Here is a 21261-nt window from a genome sequence, read left to right as displayed (position 1 = left end):
GTATGAATTGAACGCCTGCCCCACTATTTGTTCACTTTAAGTCCACAAACCCACAGGAATTAAAGAAATTTATAAAACACAAAAATAATAAACACAGAAAATTAATATTAAATGAAACATAAATTAATTAGAAAACAAAACGAAAATAAACCAACTAAGGATAAACAATAACTTATTTAAAAATAAATAAAAATCAACAATAACAAACTCACTTGTAATTCATCCCATGGTATTGAACCACATTCATTGCAGGATATTGCAGCTACTTGTAATCTTAATGAAGAAGAATAACCTTCATTTTGTTTTATCACTTCAACTGTTGTTAATCTTAAATGCAGAAAAACAATAATAAAATTTTTAACAATTGCACATACTCAAAAAGTCAACTATTAACAAAATAAATATATTTATTGAATTAAAAATTCACCTAAATGTTGTCATTGACACTAGATCTCTTCGACGCCATGTACTCGCTTCTGAAGGTTCTGATGGTGAGGATAAATTTGTTTTATAATTATTTGTAGGTTCTTCATAAACTTCACTGGCTACTTCAACAGGTGATGCTTTTAGATTTGAATCAGTTGTAAACGGATTAAGTCTATGGAAATAGCAAATATAGTATATAAATCATTCAGAAATGATTAATGATTAAAAAGGATGGAATGATTACCTAAACATGACATCAATGCAATCGGTTGTTTTATCATCACTCATGACAATTGCAAAATTCTCCGAATCCGAACTTATATCACTTTGAATTGAAAATGTATCACTAGCATCGTCATTTGGATTACCTGACTTTATGGCTGAATCAATTGATGTCATAAAGGAAGAGAAGCCCTTTTTCATTGACAATAGACCTAAAAATAAAACGAAGTCATACTTGTCCTTTTACGCTGATTCTTAAAAAAACTCACTAGAATTAATTTCCTTGGTTATACTTGAATCGGTTATTGAATTTCTAGTTTTGGTCACTTTTGATGACGATGCAGCTGACGATAGTCCCAAATCAGCCCTTGATCCTTGACTTTGAAGTAATGGTGGAGCCACTGTTGGTGTACTTTTAATTTGAACATTATAACTTTAAAAAAATACCCAAGTTAGACTTCCAGAACCTTATAAGAAATAATCGTTCGTTCTTTTCAATGCTTACCCATGAGTATTTGGATTGGAAACATGCATTCCAGTATCAAAAGGTGGATCATTTGTTACTGGGGACGGTGTTTCAACACTTCCAAAAGTACTATGCTTGATCTGATCTAGCGGTGGATGCGCTGGCCAGATTATATTTGTACCTTTTAAAAACAAAGTATCACAAAAATTTTCATTTTAGTTTCAAAATTTTTTTAAAAGGAGAAAAACCTGCTATCAGGCTTTTTATTATGATCTTCATGCAAAGTGTGGTGTGATATTGAAAATAGGTGCATTTCGGGTTTAGTAAAAACATACAAAAGTTTAAAGAAATAAAATTTGTAATATTAAATTTAAAAAAAAATCTAAAACTAAGGATCATAAATTATTTTCTTTGTTTTACTGATTTTGTTAGTTTTTTTTGATTTGATAAAGAAAATAAATAAAATAAAACTAAAAATTCTTACTATTCATGTGTAAATCATCACCCAAACTAGCTGAATCGGGTAAAACACTTTCAGCATCACCACCACTTGATTCCTTACCAGGTGTTGGGGACGGCATCACCAGTGTGACTTCAACTTGTGGTACAACACAACCCAATATTAATGATTTCTTAATGTTTTGCTAGAAAAAAGGAAGACAATTAAATCGATTCTCATTTTAGAACACCCTATGACAAGTACCTTTTGAAGAATACGTTCAGCGTCAAGGGACAGGAATGTTGTAAGCTCATTCATCTCTTCGGCCAAACGAAGAAGAAACAAATACTGATAGTGATCGATTTGGACACTAACCAGGTTGGAAATATGAACTATGGCATGCATATCAGCAGTTTTTTCGTTGCTGGATTCTGCGGATTTACTCCGTTTTTGAGATGATGTAGCATCTGTTGGAGAGGTCTCAGGTGGCTCTGGATCGAGAAATGGGTTCAATGTTGCAAAGTTTCGATTTGTATAGTCCATTCGATGAATATTTGTCTCAACAGAACCTTTTGCTGTGGAAGCGGCAGTGGTCGCAGCCGTTGCACTATCGGAGCCACCATGAAGCCACAAAGTGACAGGAACTGCATCGACAAACGGAATCGATTTATTTGGTCCCAAAGATCGTGCTCCCAAGAAATCAATCCAAACCGGATCGAATTTTATACACCACACATCTCGAGGTTCAGACCAAGTTGCGTATCGTGAGAGATTCTGCGACGACACCGACGCACTAAGTGGTGGCTGCTGAATATTGGGAACGTCACTAGCAGCCACATGGGAAAGAATTCGGTCTGTGACAATGCACATATCTCCGTTCACCGAAGGGAATCCACTGCCAAACACCAAAGTTCCCTCCTGAAGTGAATGCAACGCATTAGCGAGATCAGCTCGAGACGAGCCCATTTCTCGGATATTAGTCAATGCGAATCGAGAGATTTGAATTTGCATAATTTTAGGGCGATCTTTCTGATTTGGTGCATCGACGCTTGATTCGATTACAATCCGAGGCATTATTGCTTCTACCTTGACATCCATATACATAAAACTGGGTTCCGAGTTGACTGACAAAGATGCAGCTGACGAAGCTGAAGCTGTGGGAGATCCAACACTTGTTCGCAAAAGACTTTCATGCAGATTCAATGAAAATGAATTGAACCACAAAACACTGCTAAGATCAAAGTGAACCTGCAATGGGTTGATGTGTACGAATACCTTGGACGGAGGAACTAAAAACGAAAAGAAAATCAATTAGATTCGAAAGTGGGAGAAGAGCGAATATACACTCACGTGGAAATATAAAATCTCCTGGATAATAAAAGTAAGTAAACTCAGCATGCACAATCGGCATTTCCGGCGGGAATGAGTAACGATCTTTGTCTCCTAGAAAAGAAGAATTTCCTATTTGAAAACATACTGAATTTCAATTGAATCCAATTTGGAACACAATAGAACACAATTACTAAGGACTGGAACTACTAAATAAATAATTAAAGAACACATGCTAAACAATATCGCTGCTCAAAATATGCTACACATGTAATGAGCGTTTTAAAAAAATCACCTGCTTTGGGTTTCCTCTTGTGTTGAGCTAAATTTAAATTGTAAAAGCATCAGACATGATTTTGAATTGATTTTAGAATTATTTTGTTTGCGATTATTATGTGATATAGACAATGAAAAAAATATTTGTGTATTTTATTTTTTGTGCGATGGTACTTTATTTTACTCACACAAAAAGTGCTACACTCACAAAATATCATAAATATAAGACCATCCATTTTATAACCAAACTTACCTGAGACAAATTCCTTTGGCATTTGCTTCTTTCCAGAAGTAGTTACTCGATAGAGAGTGAAATCTTCAATACGAAGAATTACACATGCACTCATCAATTTTGCAAGATTGTCCAATGTTGATTTTTGTTGGATTGATTGTGATAGTGATGTTGGAGCACTACTTGAATTAATTGGAGTTGATTGTCCCGATGAGGTTGTGGTAATACCAGAGGATGAATTGGCTGGATTTAACATTACAGGCGATGTAGGTGCACTACGTTCGAGAGGGGCATGTGTGGATGGACGATTTGGTTGACTTAAACTAAGTATTGCTTCACGAAAAGAGTTGAGAGATTCTTTAAGCCAAAGGGCTGGTAAAACAGAAGCTTCTTTATATCTGAATGGAAAAAAATAAAGGAAGAAAATTGCGTTAAGACTTTTTTAAAGGCATATGATTGTTTTTAGCAATTTTTACTTTGCCCAATGAGATCGATCAGATTTCGCCAAGTGATAGGGATAGTAGTCAATTTGAAATGCTTGCACAGAGATCTGTAGGGCTCCACCTTTATGAAGATCAGGATAACTAGAACGGCCATCTGAAAAAAAAACAGACATAAAGCATTCGATTAAAATATAATACTAAGACAATTTTTAAGGCAAAGTTGAGTTTTATTTAATGTGCAGGTACGGTCGTAATAATAGCAGGTAAGCAAGTGCATCGAAAATATCCCATAAAATGTATGGTCAGCTTTAAAGGACTTTTATGATCTTTCCGACTTCATTCGAATCGTCAGGTGAGAGCAATTTTAATGCAGACAATTTTTCTTAGCTTTGCTTTTTTGGCCAAAAACCCGTCACTTCACGGAATAAATTTAGGAACAAGACCTAAAGACGTAGTTTTATTCGGGCTAAAAAACCGAAACCAATTTTTCCTAAGTTTCAAAACTAGTTTTTGATGATCTCCTTTTGCAAGCCCGATAGGCAAAGTTAGCTTGCTTCACAATTTACAATTAATTCGACGGTATCAGAATTCATCTTTCTCACTTGGGCAATTAGTAGTAGGAAAAACCCAGACAACGAAAACTATCCTTCCTATTATTTTGGAGAGGCGTTTTTTTTAACGCTGCCAAAAACCTGATTTAGCCTATTTTGCAGGTCTGTTTTCGATGCATCTTCAACTACTAACTTAAATCTTTCTTTTCTTCCAAACTCATCATGCACGAAACAGTGGATCGAGTTTGTACATCGTTTTATAGAAATTAATATTATTGCGTTTCATATTTCAAAAGTGCCTTCATTTCTCAGATCCTTCAATAATAGTACAATTGCATAGGTTCAAGTCTGAAAAATCAAAATAAATGCTGGTGTAGCCCAGGGCTCCTTCCTGTCTCGGAAACGCTTTCTTATTTTTATTATTAATCTCAAGTTTGAAACTTTTAACAAATTTATCTGCTTCACTAACGACAGAACCCTCGGATTTTCATATTCGTGGACTTTTAACGTCGATACATGATAAAATCATTAAATTTTGATATTGAACAAATTGTTTGATGGGGAATTCATAAATCGTACAGAATTTAATGGGTCGAAACCATAATATTACCTTTTTCACTGTGGCCATTAAAATTTCGAAATTTTCTGTATTTTTATTACAAAAGACCTCTTGTGAAATGATTGAATAAACAATATCTTCAAAAATGCCGCAAGAAGTTTGGGTTTCCTGAGGCGATGCAAAACATATTTCCCACCTTTTTTCTGGCTAAAATTTAAAACCCAAATATAACTCACATTTCTAGACAGGAGCTTCAGAAACTAACTTGAGCCTTTTGGACAGTATTCAAAATGACCTTTTAAAATGATTGGTCATAAATTCATCGTTTCATTTCAGTCGCTTGAAAATATCACAATATTTCTTGGCTCAAAATGCTCTAGCAAAATAGTTAGTAGTATTCCTCTTCTATAAAAAGTTTAGACATAATACTCGCGTCTCCAGGAATGCTTATCAGTACACTCTCAAAGCTCAAATTCGGTCCCACTATCAAGTACAGAAATCCGTTCTTTTGCCGTACCAGGCGAATGTGGAATATTTAAGCACACTCTATCCTTGCCTATTCTTCTTCCTCTTCTTCGCTTTCTTTCCTCCTCAACATAACAAGGGTACTTAAACCCCTAAGACCGTGCACTTAATAAAAAGAGATGTTTGACAGAGTTTGACATTAAGTTTTCTTATCAAAAATGCGTGAATTCGGTAACGATTACATTCTTCATCGTTGGATTAGTAATTACGTTTCTAACTTTGCACTGCCTTGAACTTTGCACTGCCTTGAACGTTAACATGCGGACCCTTTGCACTATTTATTCAGTATAGGGATTGAAGCAAACTACAATCTATTGGTATTGATTTTTTGTGCGTAAATTTTCTTCTCTTTTGGTCTCGTTCTCAATTTTTTTTTAGTTTCCATACTCGCAAGAAAATTAAATTGCTGTTTCTCAGACGCCTGAAAGTTAGGAGAGGCTTTTTGCCACATGTTTCCAAGTTTTCGTTACAACATTTCTCATTTAAAGTCATTTTTCCAGAACTTTTAAACGTCTTTTGAATTAGCATATAAGAATAAACTTTAAAGTAACTTGCCATCTTTCTGATTGCAAATAAACGCGTCTCTTGTAACTGACTAATTTGCCCTCGGTTCTGGTTGCCGGAAAAATACCCCTTTGACTAGCTCTGCCATGGGTTCTTGAACCTAAATCAATTACAAACAAATTATTTTCTGTTTGACGCGCGAGAATGTTGCCTCGACCCACCCTGCCATGGTTGTCCCCCTCGCTAGTACAACCCCTTTACTTGGCAATTTGTTACACTCTTGAAACATTTTTAAGACTGAAAAACGTATTTCAATGAAACTCATTCTTTATATTATTTTTAAATATAATCTATCGAAGTCTCGAAAGATTACACTGCTCATATTTTGACCACAACTATACATAATTACCAGGAAATCTAATATCAAACAATTCAATCAAGAAATTATCAATAAAATAAAATCATTTACCCCCTTCATCATCACATAGATGCAAATCAATGCGTTGACTGAAAAAATGATAGGAAGTCTCACGTACATCGAATGCATTAAACATTTTTTGCGTAGACGATGTATGTGCAAGATCAGATTGTTGGCGGGTTTGTTGAGCTAATTGTGCTTGATACTCTGGAAGTGTCTATGAAAACAAAAATATGATTTTACTTTACCTCTGCTTATGTATCACATTGAATTACCTCAAGTTTCTTTTGTGCTTTGGTCTTTTGAGTTGCATGTGTTGCAGCTTTTATAAGGCCCGATAGTGAATCGACAAAATGAAGAGCTGCTTTCAATTGTGAGTCAGTTAGTACCCATAGAAGATCATCCAAAATCAAAACCAATCGAGATGCTAAAACACTACAATCTGACATTCGTTTTCGTATCGTTATTCGACAACGAGCTTGATTTGTTAACAAACGTAAAGGAGTCAGTGTCTTATCCTGAGTTGAACTCGCCTCAATACGAACTGTTTGCCATGATAATTCTTTGAATATCAAAATTATTCCGCGTTGGGGATCTTTCAATCGTGTCATTCGCAGATCGGCAGTAGCCCATTTTGGTGTTTTTGATTCAACACGAATTCGGGACATCTACAAGAAAAGAGTTTTGAATTGAATTATTTTAAAAGAGGTTGGCTATGATCATGAGTGCTATGCATTTGACATACCTGAACTGTTGATGTAAAGGCTGGACTTAGGAACTTTACGTTTACAGTATTCACGATTATTGTTATGCCATCAACAACTTTATGTATGAAACTATACTTCCCAGGCGGGACTTGTATAGGCTGCAAACCTGGTGAATTAGGATCTTGATTTCTTGAATTAGGATCACATGTTTCTACAGATATATTCACTTCGTCAAGAGTCTAATAGAAAAAAAGAAATAAATTGAAATTAGGTAAAGTTCAACAAGATGTTAAGGTGACTTTACTTACCAAAGTTATAGGAACACTTTTCAACTTTGTCCAACTGATACGAAATGAAACATGATTGCACCATGCTGATGTCAATCTTAGCCACGATGGTAATTCCAATAAATCAGTAAGGACATTTTCATCTAATTGTAAATTTGATAATTCGCCTTCACCTCGAAATGTGCTCAAATTAATTTTATCCGATGAAAGATTTTTCGTGTATCTGAAAAAGCAAACAAACAACACAAAAAAAGAACTTTTAATATAAAATTTATGCACAAATCAGTACCTGGATGAATTGAATTAGGATTCAAATGACAGTTATTTACTTTCAAACTGAGGAGAGGAGGGAAAAGAAAAGAAAGAACAAACTTTTCTTCCGTGTAATGGTCATCATTTACACAACAAGGACACGAAGAAAATCCATTAAATCGACTTTTGAAACGACTTAAGTTAAGTTAGTTAAGGGAAGAAAAGTTTTTCTATTTCTAGACAGACATAGGTTAGGTACGACGATGTACGACCGACAAGTATATCCAAATCTATTTATTTTGAAGACTACAATAAGTCATGTTATGTTGTGTTTTTGTTGCTTGGGTCAGCAACCATGAACTGGTGTCAATAGTGGTTTGGATTTGGATATATAGGAACAACCTTGGGAATTGACTCCTATTAAATGTAACTTAATTTTATTGGGTATAAATTGTCATTGCAATCACAACAAAACAGAAAGTCCCATTTTATTAAGTCTCATTGAGAGGAAAGACTCATGTAGTCATGTGCCTTACATTTAAATATATTATATTCTAGGTAGGTATTCATTTTTATTATCGATCCATTTTGGGCCTATACACTTAGGTCGTAGCTCTTAGATACTCCTAACCCATTCCAACCAACCGGAAGTTTTATGGAAATGTATCTGTCTTTAGCAGAGAAACGTAACACAAGTAAATTACTTTAGATAATTGTCTACGCGGCGACAGTGTCTCCTCTCACAAAATGACTATTTGATTGAGGGAAAGAGAGATAGAGTGGGTGGAGGGAGGACCCAGGACATTTAAGGTTTTTTTTTTGTTGCTTCTAATGGTATCCCAGAGAAGATAATTTATGTTTCCCCATTAATATTCAATTCGTTAAAAGCGGAAACTAATGGACTAATTGATAAAACGATTCAATTGAATTTCTGCTAACGGTTAAGTTTGTGGGCGGTCGATGGTACGAGTAGCTTTCACTTTTTGTTTAAATTACAAAAAGTTTTTTTTTTGTTGGTTGAATAATGATTCAGGCATTTACCAAGTTGTTTTTTGCTTCTAGAGGTACCTTCTCGTTTAGCCACCAGGAAAAAAAGTAAGTAGAACAAAGCGAAAGGGGTGAATGGAGGCTTGTTAAAAGATACGCATTGCAACTTTACCTCATACTTTTCATGCGCTATGTAGTGTTCAGTCGGTACTAAAGGCATGGAAGGTATAAAAACTTAACAGTGATACTTAAGTCTTCTTCGTCTTTGCTGAAAACTTTGCTTTAAACAACATAAGTGCATACCTTTACCCATAGTCTAGAAATTAATATTGTCGCATTATCCGCGCAACCTTTACCGATTGTTGCAGGCATTGCGTTCTTCAATGTGAAGCTATTATTAGCCGCCTAGACTGACTTGACTATGCCTACCTTTCGCATAGACTATTTCTGTGTACAAAATGTGTACATGTTTGGTTTAAAGTTCGTCCTCTTCACTTTTGGATGAGTCATATTAAACGAATAATGGAAGCCATACGTAACTATCTCTTCTTGACTTTTTTGTTTGTATGAGGAAAATACATGCTTTGAATGCTTGAAGTATGTTTAACCAGACAATAAAGAATTTCGTTCGCAATAATTGTAAACAACGGTTCTGGTCTAGTTCTCTTTAAAAAATGAATAAAAAACATTATGCATTTAAAGGAACTTTGGCATTTAAATTAAGACATTTTATAATTTGTTTTTCTTGTGTTTGATTTAAAATCATAAAGTTCATAGGGAAAGGAATGAACGCGGATTTTTATATCTTCCTACATGGAATTCTATAAATACGTGAGCATTTTGTTAGCATGCATTTGACTTTAACTGCCTACGTGGATTTGAATTTATGTTGACATTCTTTTCTTTTTTTAAACTCTAATTGTTAGAATTATGCTTCACTGGTTTTACATTCTTTATTATTTGAAGCTTACAAATTCTGAAACAGGCGAACATTTGATTTAAAAAAGGGAGATGGTTTTCGTGTTTTTGACTCAAACATATACATTATACACACATACCTTGCCAATTAAAAATGGAACAGAAACAGTTTATTTTTAAATGGGGGGTTTTATTTTATTTAATAGACACCCCTAAGTTGACAGTCAATCATTGAAACAAGTGATACATGATTTGCACTTTAGTGCTGCTGTTGGGAGTTTTTTTCCCACTGATGAGTTCTTCGGTGCATCAGATGTAATAGTTACACACTCTTCAAAATTCACCAAGGCTCGTGACCTCTTGTTTGTCTTGAGTTGATGTACACTCGTGGTTCCTACTTTTATGAGCAATAAAATGTACTTCCTATCTTTTTATTTTTAGAACTCAGAATTTGGTTTTTCACAAGTGACAATTCGGGCAAACTGTTGGTTTATCGACGTACTCCAAAAAGTTAATTTTTTAAGCTTTTTGTGTCGAAATCCTTATATTGAGTCGGGCACGACAAACTTATGGATTCGAATCGGTCATAATTATGTTGCAATATGAACAGTTACCAGATTTTGGGCCCTACTTTTTAATGCTTTTCGAAAGCAAATATTTTCGAAAACGAATAAATTGTACTATCTATTTCTAATGCGCATAAGAAATCTAGTACTTCCGGAATGACGGATTTTTCGTACCTAGCAATGCGTTTCCAAATGTCATTAGCGTTCGAAAACAGAAATTTTTGTTTCTAGTCCAAGAAAGCTAACGGACTTTAATTCGAAAGTTTAAAAATTAAAGGACACAAAATACAAATTGAGTTAAGTTGTGTGAAATAGATAAAATATAAGTAAGGAAATAATATTTCATTCAAAATTTCATTACAGGGAATCAGCAGCGAAAAATGTGCATACCAAACAAAAGCAATTTGAAACACTTCAATCAGTTTGTGGGAAAGACTATCGTCATCTTTAAATGATTTTTTTTTTGTTGTATTTTTGCCTTGCCGCAAAAGTACTAGATGATTGTTTTGTTCGATTCGGACATTTTACAGAGTACGAATTCGTAAACCATCGAATATTAGATCCAAATCGTATTGGCTTTCGAAACCCATTACAGAGTAGCGACCATGGTCTAATTAGCAGCCAAAACGAGACTTACAGAAATGATTAGTATAACAATTTTCGTGTATTTTGTTAGTTTTTAACAATGGAACAATGGACGTTGGCTGAAATAATCGACTAAAAAATAAGAAAACTCTTTCCAAATGAAAATAAACGCAAGCGTGAGTTGTGAGTGACACTTTGCCTCCAAAACATATGCTGAAAATGTCCCAAGTATTTTTTAATAAATACGGGATACCTAGAGACGACATCAATGGTTAATATTTTTCCGGTCCAATAAACCGAACTAAATTGTATTAAGGGATTAGTTGCAATGAATTCGAATATTCTTCCATCACATAAGGTTTTTGAAATAAACTAAAAAAAAAACATTTTAAAATGTTAAAACAAAAATTACAATAACGGTGTTTTAAGAGTTTAATTGTGACTAAAAAAAAGTTTTAAAGTAAATTTTTAGCTACACTTAGTCCAAAAAGTCTCTGTACAGCAGCCTAATTTTAGTAATTTTTTTTTAAGTAAGTTTTGAAAATATTTAAGATTAAAAGGGAAGGATGTTCATAGGACGACCTGTAGATGAGAATTTTCCCATTCCAATTGCAAACACTTCTTTTTTCAAATATAGAAGAAGGAATGGAATTGGCTTAAAGCAAGATGGGATGTTAAATTCATGAGAACTTTCCTCATAGAATATTTTTAAACCCGGGCTCAAACCATGACCATCAAAACTACTTTGGAAAAGTATAATCTAGTTACCAACTTCAAATTAAAATTTCTTAAACTATAATTTTCTATGTTTTCCTAAAAGAGAACCACACCCTCAGCAGCGTTAAACACTCTCCTCTATCTGAAAACCCTCGACATCTTCAGCAAACAAGTGGCAGCGAGTACAGCTAGAAGACTCAACACCTCATCTTAATGAACCAACAATAATGTGGAGCACACCATCATTTTGAAACTCTTCGGTTCTATACCAAAGTACATAGACTGCACTATTCCAATACACTAATTTGGTAAAAACTTCCAGGTATCCATTCCATCCAGAGATGAATGGTAAGACAAAAAACTCCTGGATGACAAAAGCATTCATTTTTACACAGATGGATCCAAGACAAATGAGGGAGTTGGTAGTTGTGTGTATGCAGAAAAGCTAAATCTAAGCATCTCTTTCTGCCTCCCTAATCATTGTAGCGTCGTCCAAGCTGAAATTTTAGCGATCAAAGAGTTTCTCTCCTTTCTAAGAGAAAACGTGATATCAACTTCTGATATCCGCATCTTCTCTGACAGTCAAGTTGCTATTAAATCTCTTTAAGGTGTCACAACCAAATCTCAAACGGCCTTCGATTGTCGATCGTCTCTTATGGAGATTGCGCAGCAATTTAACATTCACCTCTGGGTGCCGGGGCACAGAGACAGCGATGAACTCGCTAAAAATGGAACCGTCATACCTATTTCACCTCAAAGGGAGAAGATAAGTATACCGATAGCTACATGTAAACTTCTGCTAAAAGAAACAGCTTTTGCGATAGCAAATCCTGGGTGGCACAATTTACCAACATGCGCAGCGACATATGGCGACACTGGACCTAAAGCGCTTGTTATCTCAAAGCAGACTTCATATTAGCTCCCTAATAGGTATCCTTACGGGACACTGTCTTATAGGCAGACACGCAATACGGCTTAGTGTAGCCTCAAATGACTTCTGCAGGAGCTGTATCGATGGGGAAGAAGAGGAAACAATCTCTCAACTTCTCTGCCATTGCCCTGCTCTTTCACTAAGACGCAGACTTCATCTATGATACTACCTTTTCGATAATCGGGGTTTACTAGCAAAAAAGGATATCAAATATCTTCTTCACTTTATAAAAAGCTTAACATGGTTCGACTAGTAAGAAGTAATTCTCTACACAACGGCCCTTTTCTTTTGGCCTAAGTGTGTGGGTTCTGTTTCCGCAGCTACTTTAACCTAACCTAGCCTAACCTGTTTTTTTGTTCTCTAATTATTACTTCAAATCGATTTATTTTACATCTCTATAGTTATATAGGACTTACAACAACATTAATCCTGTAGATTTCTAACTTTCAAGAAAACAAAATGCCCCTTTAATGCCAGTTGTGTATTGATTGTTCTCGACCGAATCAATTTAATATTCTTCAACTCGAATATATTTATAGCTCCAAATCACTCGAAGCAATTTAACTCAGTAAGTCTTATGGCTCGCTGAAGGCCAACTCTAAATATGTTATGTAAAATTGAGTTGATTTTATTGATTTTCTTGTATTTGGTAAAAAAAAACTAAATTTATTTTAAATTCACGTAGTGCTATTTAATTTTTTATTTAATTTTTCTTCGTTCAATCCAAAATTTTTAATAGGGACTTACATTAAAAGTTGTATCAAAAGGTGGCGCCACAAGTCAATCAAAACCAAGGCTAAGTGCTGATGATTCAGCTTGATCTAAAATTATGAACTTCTGTATTTGTGTAAATAGCTTAAGCTTGTTATTGGAGAATAAAAAATTAAATTATTTGTCACAATACGCAGTAGAAAATCAGAACCTAGGGATTTACAACTCTTAACCATTTATATGTTTGAGTAATATCAAGGATTGAGGGGACCTACCGTTTTTATGCCGAATCTGATTGGTTAATTCAAGAAACCACTTTTCATGACAACAATTACTTATGGAGTATTTGTCGGTTCCCCAAAGAGGCAATAACAATGCAAACAAACACTTTGAGTAATGCAGGCAAGGTTTAAACCCGATACCTATAGAATAAAAGTTCCACGCCCTAACCTGTACTGTTATTGGTGAGTATTAAACTTTAAATTTATTGTGTTTTGAATTGTTTGTAAAATCCAGATTTTTTTTAGTTAAAATTTCTACCTTTTAACCAACGATAATCTAATGTTGAGCAACATAACGTAACTAAGTTCCTAATTAATAGAAACACATTTAAAATGGTTTGGAAAAAGCTATAAATACAAAATGGGTTACAAAAACATTTATTCACTTAAGTGACAGATCAATATTCAGTTTAAATTAACGCTTAGCAGACCAAACACTAATTTTCAGTAGGTAATAATATACATATGTATATTCGATTTGTTTTAAAACTCAAATACCAACCCAACATATTTGTTATTTTGCCAAATACATAATCCGTAATATAAAACAAAAAAATACCAGACCAATGGGCCTCCTCTAATCAATCACCTCGGCGGCGGTGGACTGCGTAGATGGCGCCGCTCCGCGAATTTAAGGCAATCAATTTAAAATGTAAGCTTTCAATAAAAGCCATCAATATCTTCTTTTATTTTTGCACATTAGCATTTTTTCCCAATTTTCCAATTGTGCAAGTCCCCAATGCGAATCATACATTTATTATTGGTGTATGAGTTTTCATGTAATATGAAATGTAGCAAAATTATGCAGAATTATATTTATTTTTAGTAATTTCCTGTTATTCCCACAGGAAAAAAGATAGAGAAAAATAAAAAAAAAAAACAAATTAATAGTTGCAATTAACAATACAATAATGTTGTGTAACGTATGCAGCACATAATTATTGATTCAATATTCTTTAATCAGCAAATTTATTATAATTTAGGTAAAAACGAGAAACGATTTTTTCAATCGATTGCTTCTGGAGAAGAATCATTCACTCAATCAGCGGATATTCGATGAGATATGCATTGAGGAATTTATTCAATTTTAAATCTGTATTATTATTTCGCTTTTCAGTTTACCTGCGATTTGCATTGTTAATCATTTAAAAGTTTATTAAAATTGCATACAAATATTGGTGGAAGATCGAACAGAGGAGAGATGAATAATTTCAATATACATTCACAACAGACGATACTCATTTACTTTGCCAATAGCAAGCAAACCAGGCTGCATCTACAATTATAGCAATCGTGCCTCCTCTGCTCGAAAAAGTCAACAATCAAAAATATTTGAATCCATTCTTATCGTTCAAAGTTTGTATTTTGTGTTTTATTTGTTTTTTATCAGTCTCTTTTGTTTATGTTTCCGATTGTTTTGTATACAATTTACATAACATACCTACAAAGTGTATAAAATAATTTATACATACGTAAGTTGAACGCCATATCAGAACAGAATATTCGGAAGTTTAAACTACTGAAGAAGATGAAACTTAAATAGCAACAAAACTACTCTAGTTATCAACTGTGAATATTGAGAAGGCAAGAAGTATTATCAAAATAATGTCAGACATTTGTTGAACTTCTAAATTTTTGAGGTCAAAAGTACTCGAAGAAATGAGAAATTATTTGTCTATCTTTAAAAAGAAATAAGGTTATGACACTCGTTATGAATAGCGGAGCCCACAATCGATATTCATTCATTCAGACTCATATTTATTTAGGGGGATGTTCTTATAGCAGGATGCTTATTTTCGAAATGGGAGAATGTGTTGTGAGGTATTCTGATGCACTGTGACCTAGAGATCAATTGTTCCTCGCCAAGAAACTGAATGAGTGTACTCATTCTGGGTTTCGTCCTTCTAGTCAATTCCTTTAAAGTGTATTTGGATTGCTAAGAGAGGATAATTCCATTTCTTGTATTAGGTAATATCCCAGACGTCTTTGCTCCAGTAAATAATGGCATAACATTAACCTCTTGTGAGCATTACAAAAACCTGTAGATAATACTGCTTCCCAATTCTAGAATGCTGAGGGTTTATTTTACTTGAAGTGACCTGTTATTGATCAACCTTAGATTATTATTTCTTAGCCTAGTATAGTTAGTAATTTAGCCTCTCTTGGCCTCAGGAGTTTATCCGAATGTAAATATTGTGTGTTTTGTTTAAATGCAATTAACACTTTGTCTTGATGAAAATCTACCGATTCAAAAAGTAGACCAACAATTTTAATTACTTAAGGTAGCGCTATAGTCATCTGTGTTCTCTCCAGCCAGCTCGGTCTTTAGATTCGTACGATAAGTTGGTTGAGGTCCTCTCCCACATGCGTGCCCCACCAAAATTGCGGTCTATTCTCTTAATGACCCAACCATCAAAGTAAGTGGACTTTTATGTTTTTACGGGGCCAACAATCACCCGAAGAAGCAACCTATGACGGTCTCATCTTTCCTTGACAAAGTCAGAGCCTCAGGGCCATAAATGAGAACCCACGTGATGAGGATCTTGCAGAGGCTGACTTTAATTGCATTTGAGAGGACTTTACTGCTCAATTGCCTTCTAAGTCGAAAGGAGAAATTATTTGAAAGAATTGTTCTCTGTTTTAGTTCAGCGGTGCCTAAGTAGACAAAGTCCTGAACTAACTCAAAGTTGAAACTCTCATTGGTGATGTTTTATCCAAAACGTCAGTCGTCGTTGAATGTTCTTTCTTGATGACAACATATACGCGTAGATCTTCCAATTTTGTTAAAAACATCGGCGAATCTGTGTAATTGGACAAACTTTGGGAAATTGTTTCTCTAGCGTTGACTGAATTGTACAATTCTTTTAATATGTTGAAGTAGTCGCATGATAGTGCCTTTTCTAAACCCTTTTTTGACATCAAAAGCATTATTGAGATCTTTTCTGAACTTGATGGAGCAGCGTGGATTCTGCATCGTCGTCATGCTCATACGGATTAATTTGACAGGAGACCAAAACTAAACATTGTTCTGACCAACATAACTGGCCTTAGTAAAAATAGTTACTTTTAGTTCGTTTAGGAAGTGAGGATGCGAATAGTAGACTAGTAAAGGACTCAGAAAGGACTGGGACGAACATTGGGCGTCAAAATAGGAGTATAGGATGTATGAAAGAAAAGAATCTGAAAAGGATTTAGCAATTAGAAGGAAGTGTTAGAATGTAACACTAGACCTCATCTCAAACACTTCCTATCGGCTTCGATCCCTATCTGATGCATCAACACTCAAACTACTCGTATCACTAATTTGGTTAATGTTTATCACTCCTGGAATTAGTACATCAATTTATAACTACTGAGGATCACTACTCATCGCTCTTTTTCCCTTGTCCTCCGCACCCCCTAAACATTTCTAACTCAACAATTTTTAATCAAAGAAACACCTCAATTGCCGTAGCTTACAAACGTTTATATATTTTAGAATTGGAAATAGAAATTATTTACGTTTCAAATCAAAATACTTAAAATTCCTATTGAAACGATAGGAATACTGAAATTGTTGATGTAGAAGACATACCATTTATTCATTAAAAATCGAGTTTTTAATCATTATCACCTTGAAAGTCAAAGCCCGGTCCTAGCCTCGTTTAACAAGTCTCTCCACCCATCCCAATTGTAAGTGAGCCGACGACGACTTCATCCACTTCCATATTCAAAGGATTTCGGCACTCTACAAAAGAATGTGCTGCTACAAAGGACCTTCCGAGTCGGTTCACTCTTACCTTCTCCTAGCCAAGTACCTGTCTGCCTGATTCTAAAGAGCCAAGAATTTTTCTTTTGCCTTTTGACTTAAGCTTTAGCATACTACTTTTTTTTCCAGGAAACGACTTTTATAGAAGCAAACGACAACAAATCTAATTTAAACGTCTTAAACTCAAAAATATCGAAAAATTCCTAGAAATAGTGCTCAAAACCTAGAATTCTGTTTTCATTCCTTTCCATCTTAAAGCAAATCCAATTTGTAGGAAAAAAAAGAAGAATTGCATCGCTATGGAAATTGAACTTAAAAACAAATTTAAAAAAACTACTTTTCAAAACAACAACGCCAACGCAAAGATTGAAAATTTAAACACACCACCTGACACCGAGGCAGGTACCACCAGCAGAACTTAAACCTACCTAACGTTCTGATAGTTCTTGCATTTTTTTATTTTTATCATTAAAAATCATTTTTTTTTTTTCAAAAATAAATTTCAGTCATGACCTAATTGCATTTTGCCCTCAAGCTTATAGCTCGTCAGGAGTAGCGTCAATAGTTTTTGCGTACCGTTGACTGCTTCCTTAAGAACGCACTCCTTTTTTACCTACAAACCAAACACACATTGGTAGGTAGGTGGGTACAGGTAGAAGGCGGTTGAAGGCAGGTAAGGCATTATCATAGTGCACCATCCATAAAAAGCTTTGAAATTGCATTCTCAGAGCTAGTATGTTTTCATTTCCTTCCTCCATTTCCATCACCTGCTAACTTGGCTAACCTATGGGTATGTATGTAGGTATGTAATATTCATCTTTACAGGTGATGTTAAAATTCAATTATAATTCATCTACCTCGTGGTCGGGTACCAACCAAAAACAAAATAAAAATATTCCATCGACCTTGTGGCAACCCTTTGAACAATGTCCCATGGCCACGAACTATATGGCGATGCATGCACTGCACTGAACAGAAATGCAACAACTTACACCACCCAAAAAACCAACCCACCATCCTTCTCTCTTCTTTTGTAGGTACTCGTGTAGCGAAACCGAAACGCGGCCGATACAACGATGACGATGACAAGTATCTACAACGACGGACGGCTACGAACGACGAACGAGAACGAAAACAGGAACGGCAACGAAACGAAGCAACAAATTAAAGAAATCTAATTTCCCTTTCATACAAACGCATTCGTTCGACTCACTGAACCTATAACCCCCATAAAACCCCACCTCCATCACGCCAACAAACAAATTGAACCTCCCAACGACACACGACATCATCCAGCAGAACCATAACCAGATCCAGATTCGGATCCAGCACAGCGAACTCTGACAAAAGAGAGGAAACCACCCCAAAAACACCCCATTAACTTTTACTTTAACAAAAACAAATTGTCTTGTTGGTGTTGGGGATTTTTGAACTAAGAGACATGACGAACGAACTCATTGAGGATGAGTATGAGAATGGGCATGGGCATTGACACAAAGATAGGGATGGGAATTCAGGAGGTGTTGGATGCGCCTGGAAGCAGTGCGAAGGGTTGAGCAAGCACCGAATGGCAACAGCTACCAGCTACACATAGGCAGCAACAACAAAAACAAAAGCAAAAAGCAACAGCAACGTGGAAAAGATGAATTGTGTTGTTCTACATTGGAAGTGTCGACGATGACGACGACAACGACGATAGCAAGTGTTGAGCCTGAGGTTTGTTCGGCTTCGGGTTTCTATTCGATAAATGTTGGTTGAATGTGGGCTTTATGTCTTCTTGTTTATGATGGTTGAATGTTCGCTTCGCTTCGTTTTGCTTCTATTTGTTTCGCTTCGCATCGCGATGTGGTGTGGAAAAATCAATTCAAAAATTCTCATCTGTGGATAGAGAAAAAGTCAAGTTGCTTTCATATCAAACAACAACACCAACTCCATCCAATAGGGAAGAAGATGAATGGCACAGAACCGAGTGAGAAGGGATGGGGTTGGAAACAATTATATTAGAATACCCATTATTAAAAAAAGAGACAGTAATTTCAATGAGGGAAAAATTAGTGTATCCCAGACTCGATTTCTACCTATTCACAGCCAGGAAACGAGTTGTGCGTCGTCCCAGTCTCAGTTCCACCAAATGAACAACGACCACAACGACTCACGAATAGACTATGCCCCCAGAGATAGGTAAGGTAGTGCAAAAGAGCGACCAGCCGTTAGGGACATTAACATTCCAGTTTCTAATCAGAAGTCTCAATTAATCAGGACTTACAACAGTAATAAACGAAAACGAGTACATACCGTGATAAATGCTTGAGAAGTTGATTCTTGATAAGTGAAACCATTTTTCTCCAATTAGTGGGGGGTCTCTCTTCCTTCAAGAAAATTCACTGATTTCGCTTTTCTTTTCTGTTGTATACTTCTTTTTCTTATTTTTTGATTTCTTGCACTTTAATCAATTTTCTATTTCTTCATTGCACACTCCGTAATCCGTTTTGATAATAATTTTTTTTTAAGTTGGGTTTGGAATTACGTTTCCATTTATGAGTTTTATATTTCTTTCTTTCGTTTTTTAAAAACTTGATTTTTTGTTTAATTTGAAAAACTTCTTTTCTTTTGTTGATTTTTAAAAAGGGAAAAATAATAAGGAAAATATTGTATACCGTCGCGATGGAAAAATTGTGAGTGTTTTTTTTTTTGAATTTAGGAGGAAAATACAAAAGAAAATCCTCTACCTTCGACGTTCGACGACGACGACGACGATCGGACGATGGTAGGTTCGTGGTTCGTAGTTGCTACGACTTGAATTGAAATTGATGAAAATTCTGAAAAACTTGATGACATTTCAGGAAATTTTTGTTCAAGTCTTTTTTTTATCTTCAAGTCTCTTTTGTGTTTGACGTTTCTTTTGTTATTTGTTTAGGTTGACGTTTGTTATTAACAAGTAGCGGGTGAGTGGGTGGGGGAGAGAGCTTTGCAGACAAGAAAACTTGCAGATTATGTGTCATTATGGGCCGATGACACTAGATAGGGTCTGAGGGTTATTGAGGAGCACATTTCAACTGTTTGGATGTTCAAGTAGTTTTTAATTCAAAAAGAACTTTAAAATGTATAGAATGAATTTTATATTTCCACCCATCTTGGTACAGAGAAATTTGATAATTTTTCAGATTTTGGCCTCATAATTATACATCCCAACAGTCATTGGATGAAGTCAAATGCAATAAATGTCTTTAAAAAAATATAAAATGGAAAGAAAAGTATATGCATACAAATAAACTCATTTAAAGTAGGGGCAAAAATTAATTATCCTGATAATTATGAAATTAAGTTAAATTATTCTATACACCGAGAAATATTTTAACATAGGTATATTCACCTTTTTTTGCTATTGAAAGTCATTTCACTTTAACGCCAGTTGTAGTTTTTTTAGTTGTGTCGCCTTTTAATCGGTATTACGTATGTAGCTTAGACGATTGCTACTCGTAGCTTATAGATTCCACTTGCGATTCACTGAAACAACTGACAATTTGACTATTTTAAATTCAATGAACAGCCGTTTTTTTATTTATTTACCATTTTAATGCTAAATGTTTTTAAACCAATTCATTGGAATTTGGTTCACCTTACATTACAGCAAGAATCAGGGGTGGAATCGGCTAAGGTGAAAGTTGACTATCATTTTTTTGTTAATCAAATTGACTATCATTTTCATTCCGTCTGTGTAAGATGATTCAACCCAATTCATTTCGATTGAACATTTTCAGATTCAAATTTTAAAAATTCGTTGTTGCCTTGGTGAAATTTTAAATTGGTTCTTATAAAATATATAAATAAAAGTATCAAATTGGCTGATTTTGAATAAACATATTTGTTTGAAAATGACTATCATATTTTTGTTGTGAAAGCTTTTTAGGTATCAATTTGACTATCACCTTACGTAGATCAAATTCGATCATTTTGATTGTTATTGATCAACAATCACCTTAGCCGATTCCACCCCAGATCATTTGAAGAAGTTTTAAAAGCGGTGATTTATTGGTTTGACGAAAGGAAGAGAATTGGTTAACGAGCAGCAAAATGATAGGAAACGACTGCCACGAATCTGTGGGACAAGCCTGTCGCTTCGAAAACTTTTATGTTAAATTATAGTTTCTGAATTTGACGTCAAAGCAAACCTTAAAAAA

General features: G+C 34.9%; 1 protein-coding gene across 6 annotated transcripts in view; it reads right to left on the bottom strand.

Moving 5' to 3' along the window:
- LOC129949030 (bridge-like lipid transfer protein family member 3B) overlaps positions 1–19926 on the bottom strand; it is a 32457-nt gene extending 12531 nt beyond the window's left edge. Inside the window, exons 1-16 of one of the 6 annotated variants that reach the window (XM_056060225.1) lie at positions 19376–19926; positions 7406–7607; positions 7136–7336; positions 6666–7058; positions 6442–6607; positions 3867–3987; positions 3412–3788; positions 3178–3204; positions 2904–2996; positions 1818–2842; positions 1599–1758; positions 1154–1295; positions 918–1081; positions 671–860; positions 428–598; positions 213–327 (exon numbers count right to left, since the gene is read on the bottom strand). In XM_056060225.1, the coding sequence (XP_055916200.1) occupies positions 213–327; positions 428–598; positions 671–860; positions 918–1081; positions 1154–1295; positions 1599–1758; positions 1818–2842; positions 2904–2996; positions 3178–3204; positions 3412–3788; positions 3867–3987; positions 6442–6607; positions 6666–7058; positions 7136–7336; positions 7406–7607; positions 19376–19419 (3591 nt within the window). In that variant the 5' untranslated portion in view covers positions 19420–19926. The remainder of the gene's footprint in view (positions 1–212; positions 328–427; positions 599–670; positions 861–917; positions 1082–1153; positions 1296–1598; positions 1759–1817; positions 2843–2903; positions 2997–3177; positions 3205–3411; positions 3789–3866; positions 3988–6441; positions 6608–6665; positions 7059–7135; positions 7337–7405; positions 7608–19375) is intronic. The other 5 variants (XM_056060224.1, XM_056060228.1, XM_056060226.1 and 2 more) reach the window with 5 other exon arrangements.
- Between the last annotated feature and the right edge of the window lie 1335 nt (positions 19927–21261).

This window comes from Eupeodes corollae, chromosome 3 (genome assembly GCF_945859685.1).
Source record: "Eupeodes corollae chromosome 3, idEupCoro1.1, whole genome shotgun sequence".
Lineage (NCBI taxonomy): Eukaryota > Metazoa > Arthropoda > Insecta > Diptera > Syrphidae > Eupeodes > Eupeodes corollae.
The sequence above is the reverse complement of the archived record's forward strand: the minus strand, read 5'-3'. Positions and strand labels throughout refer to the sequence as shown.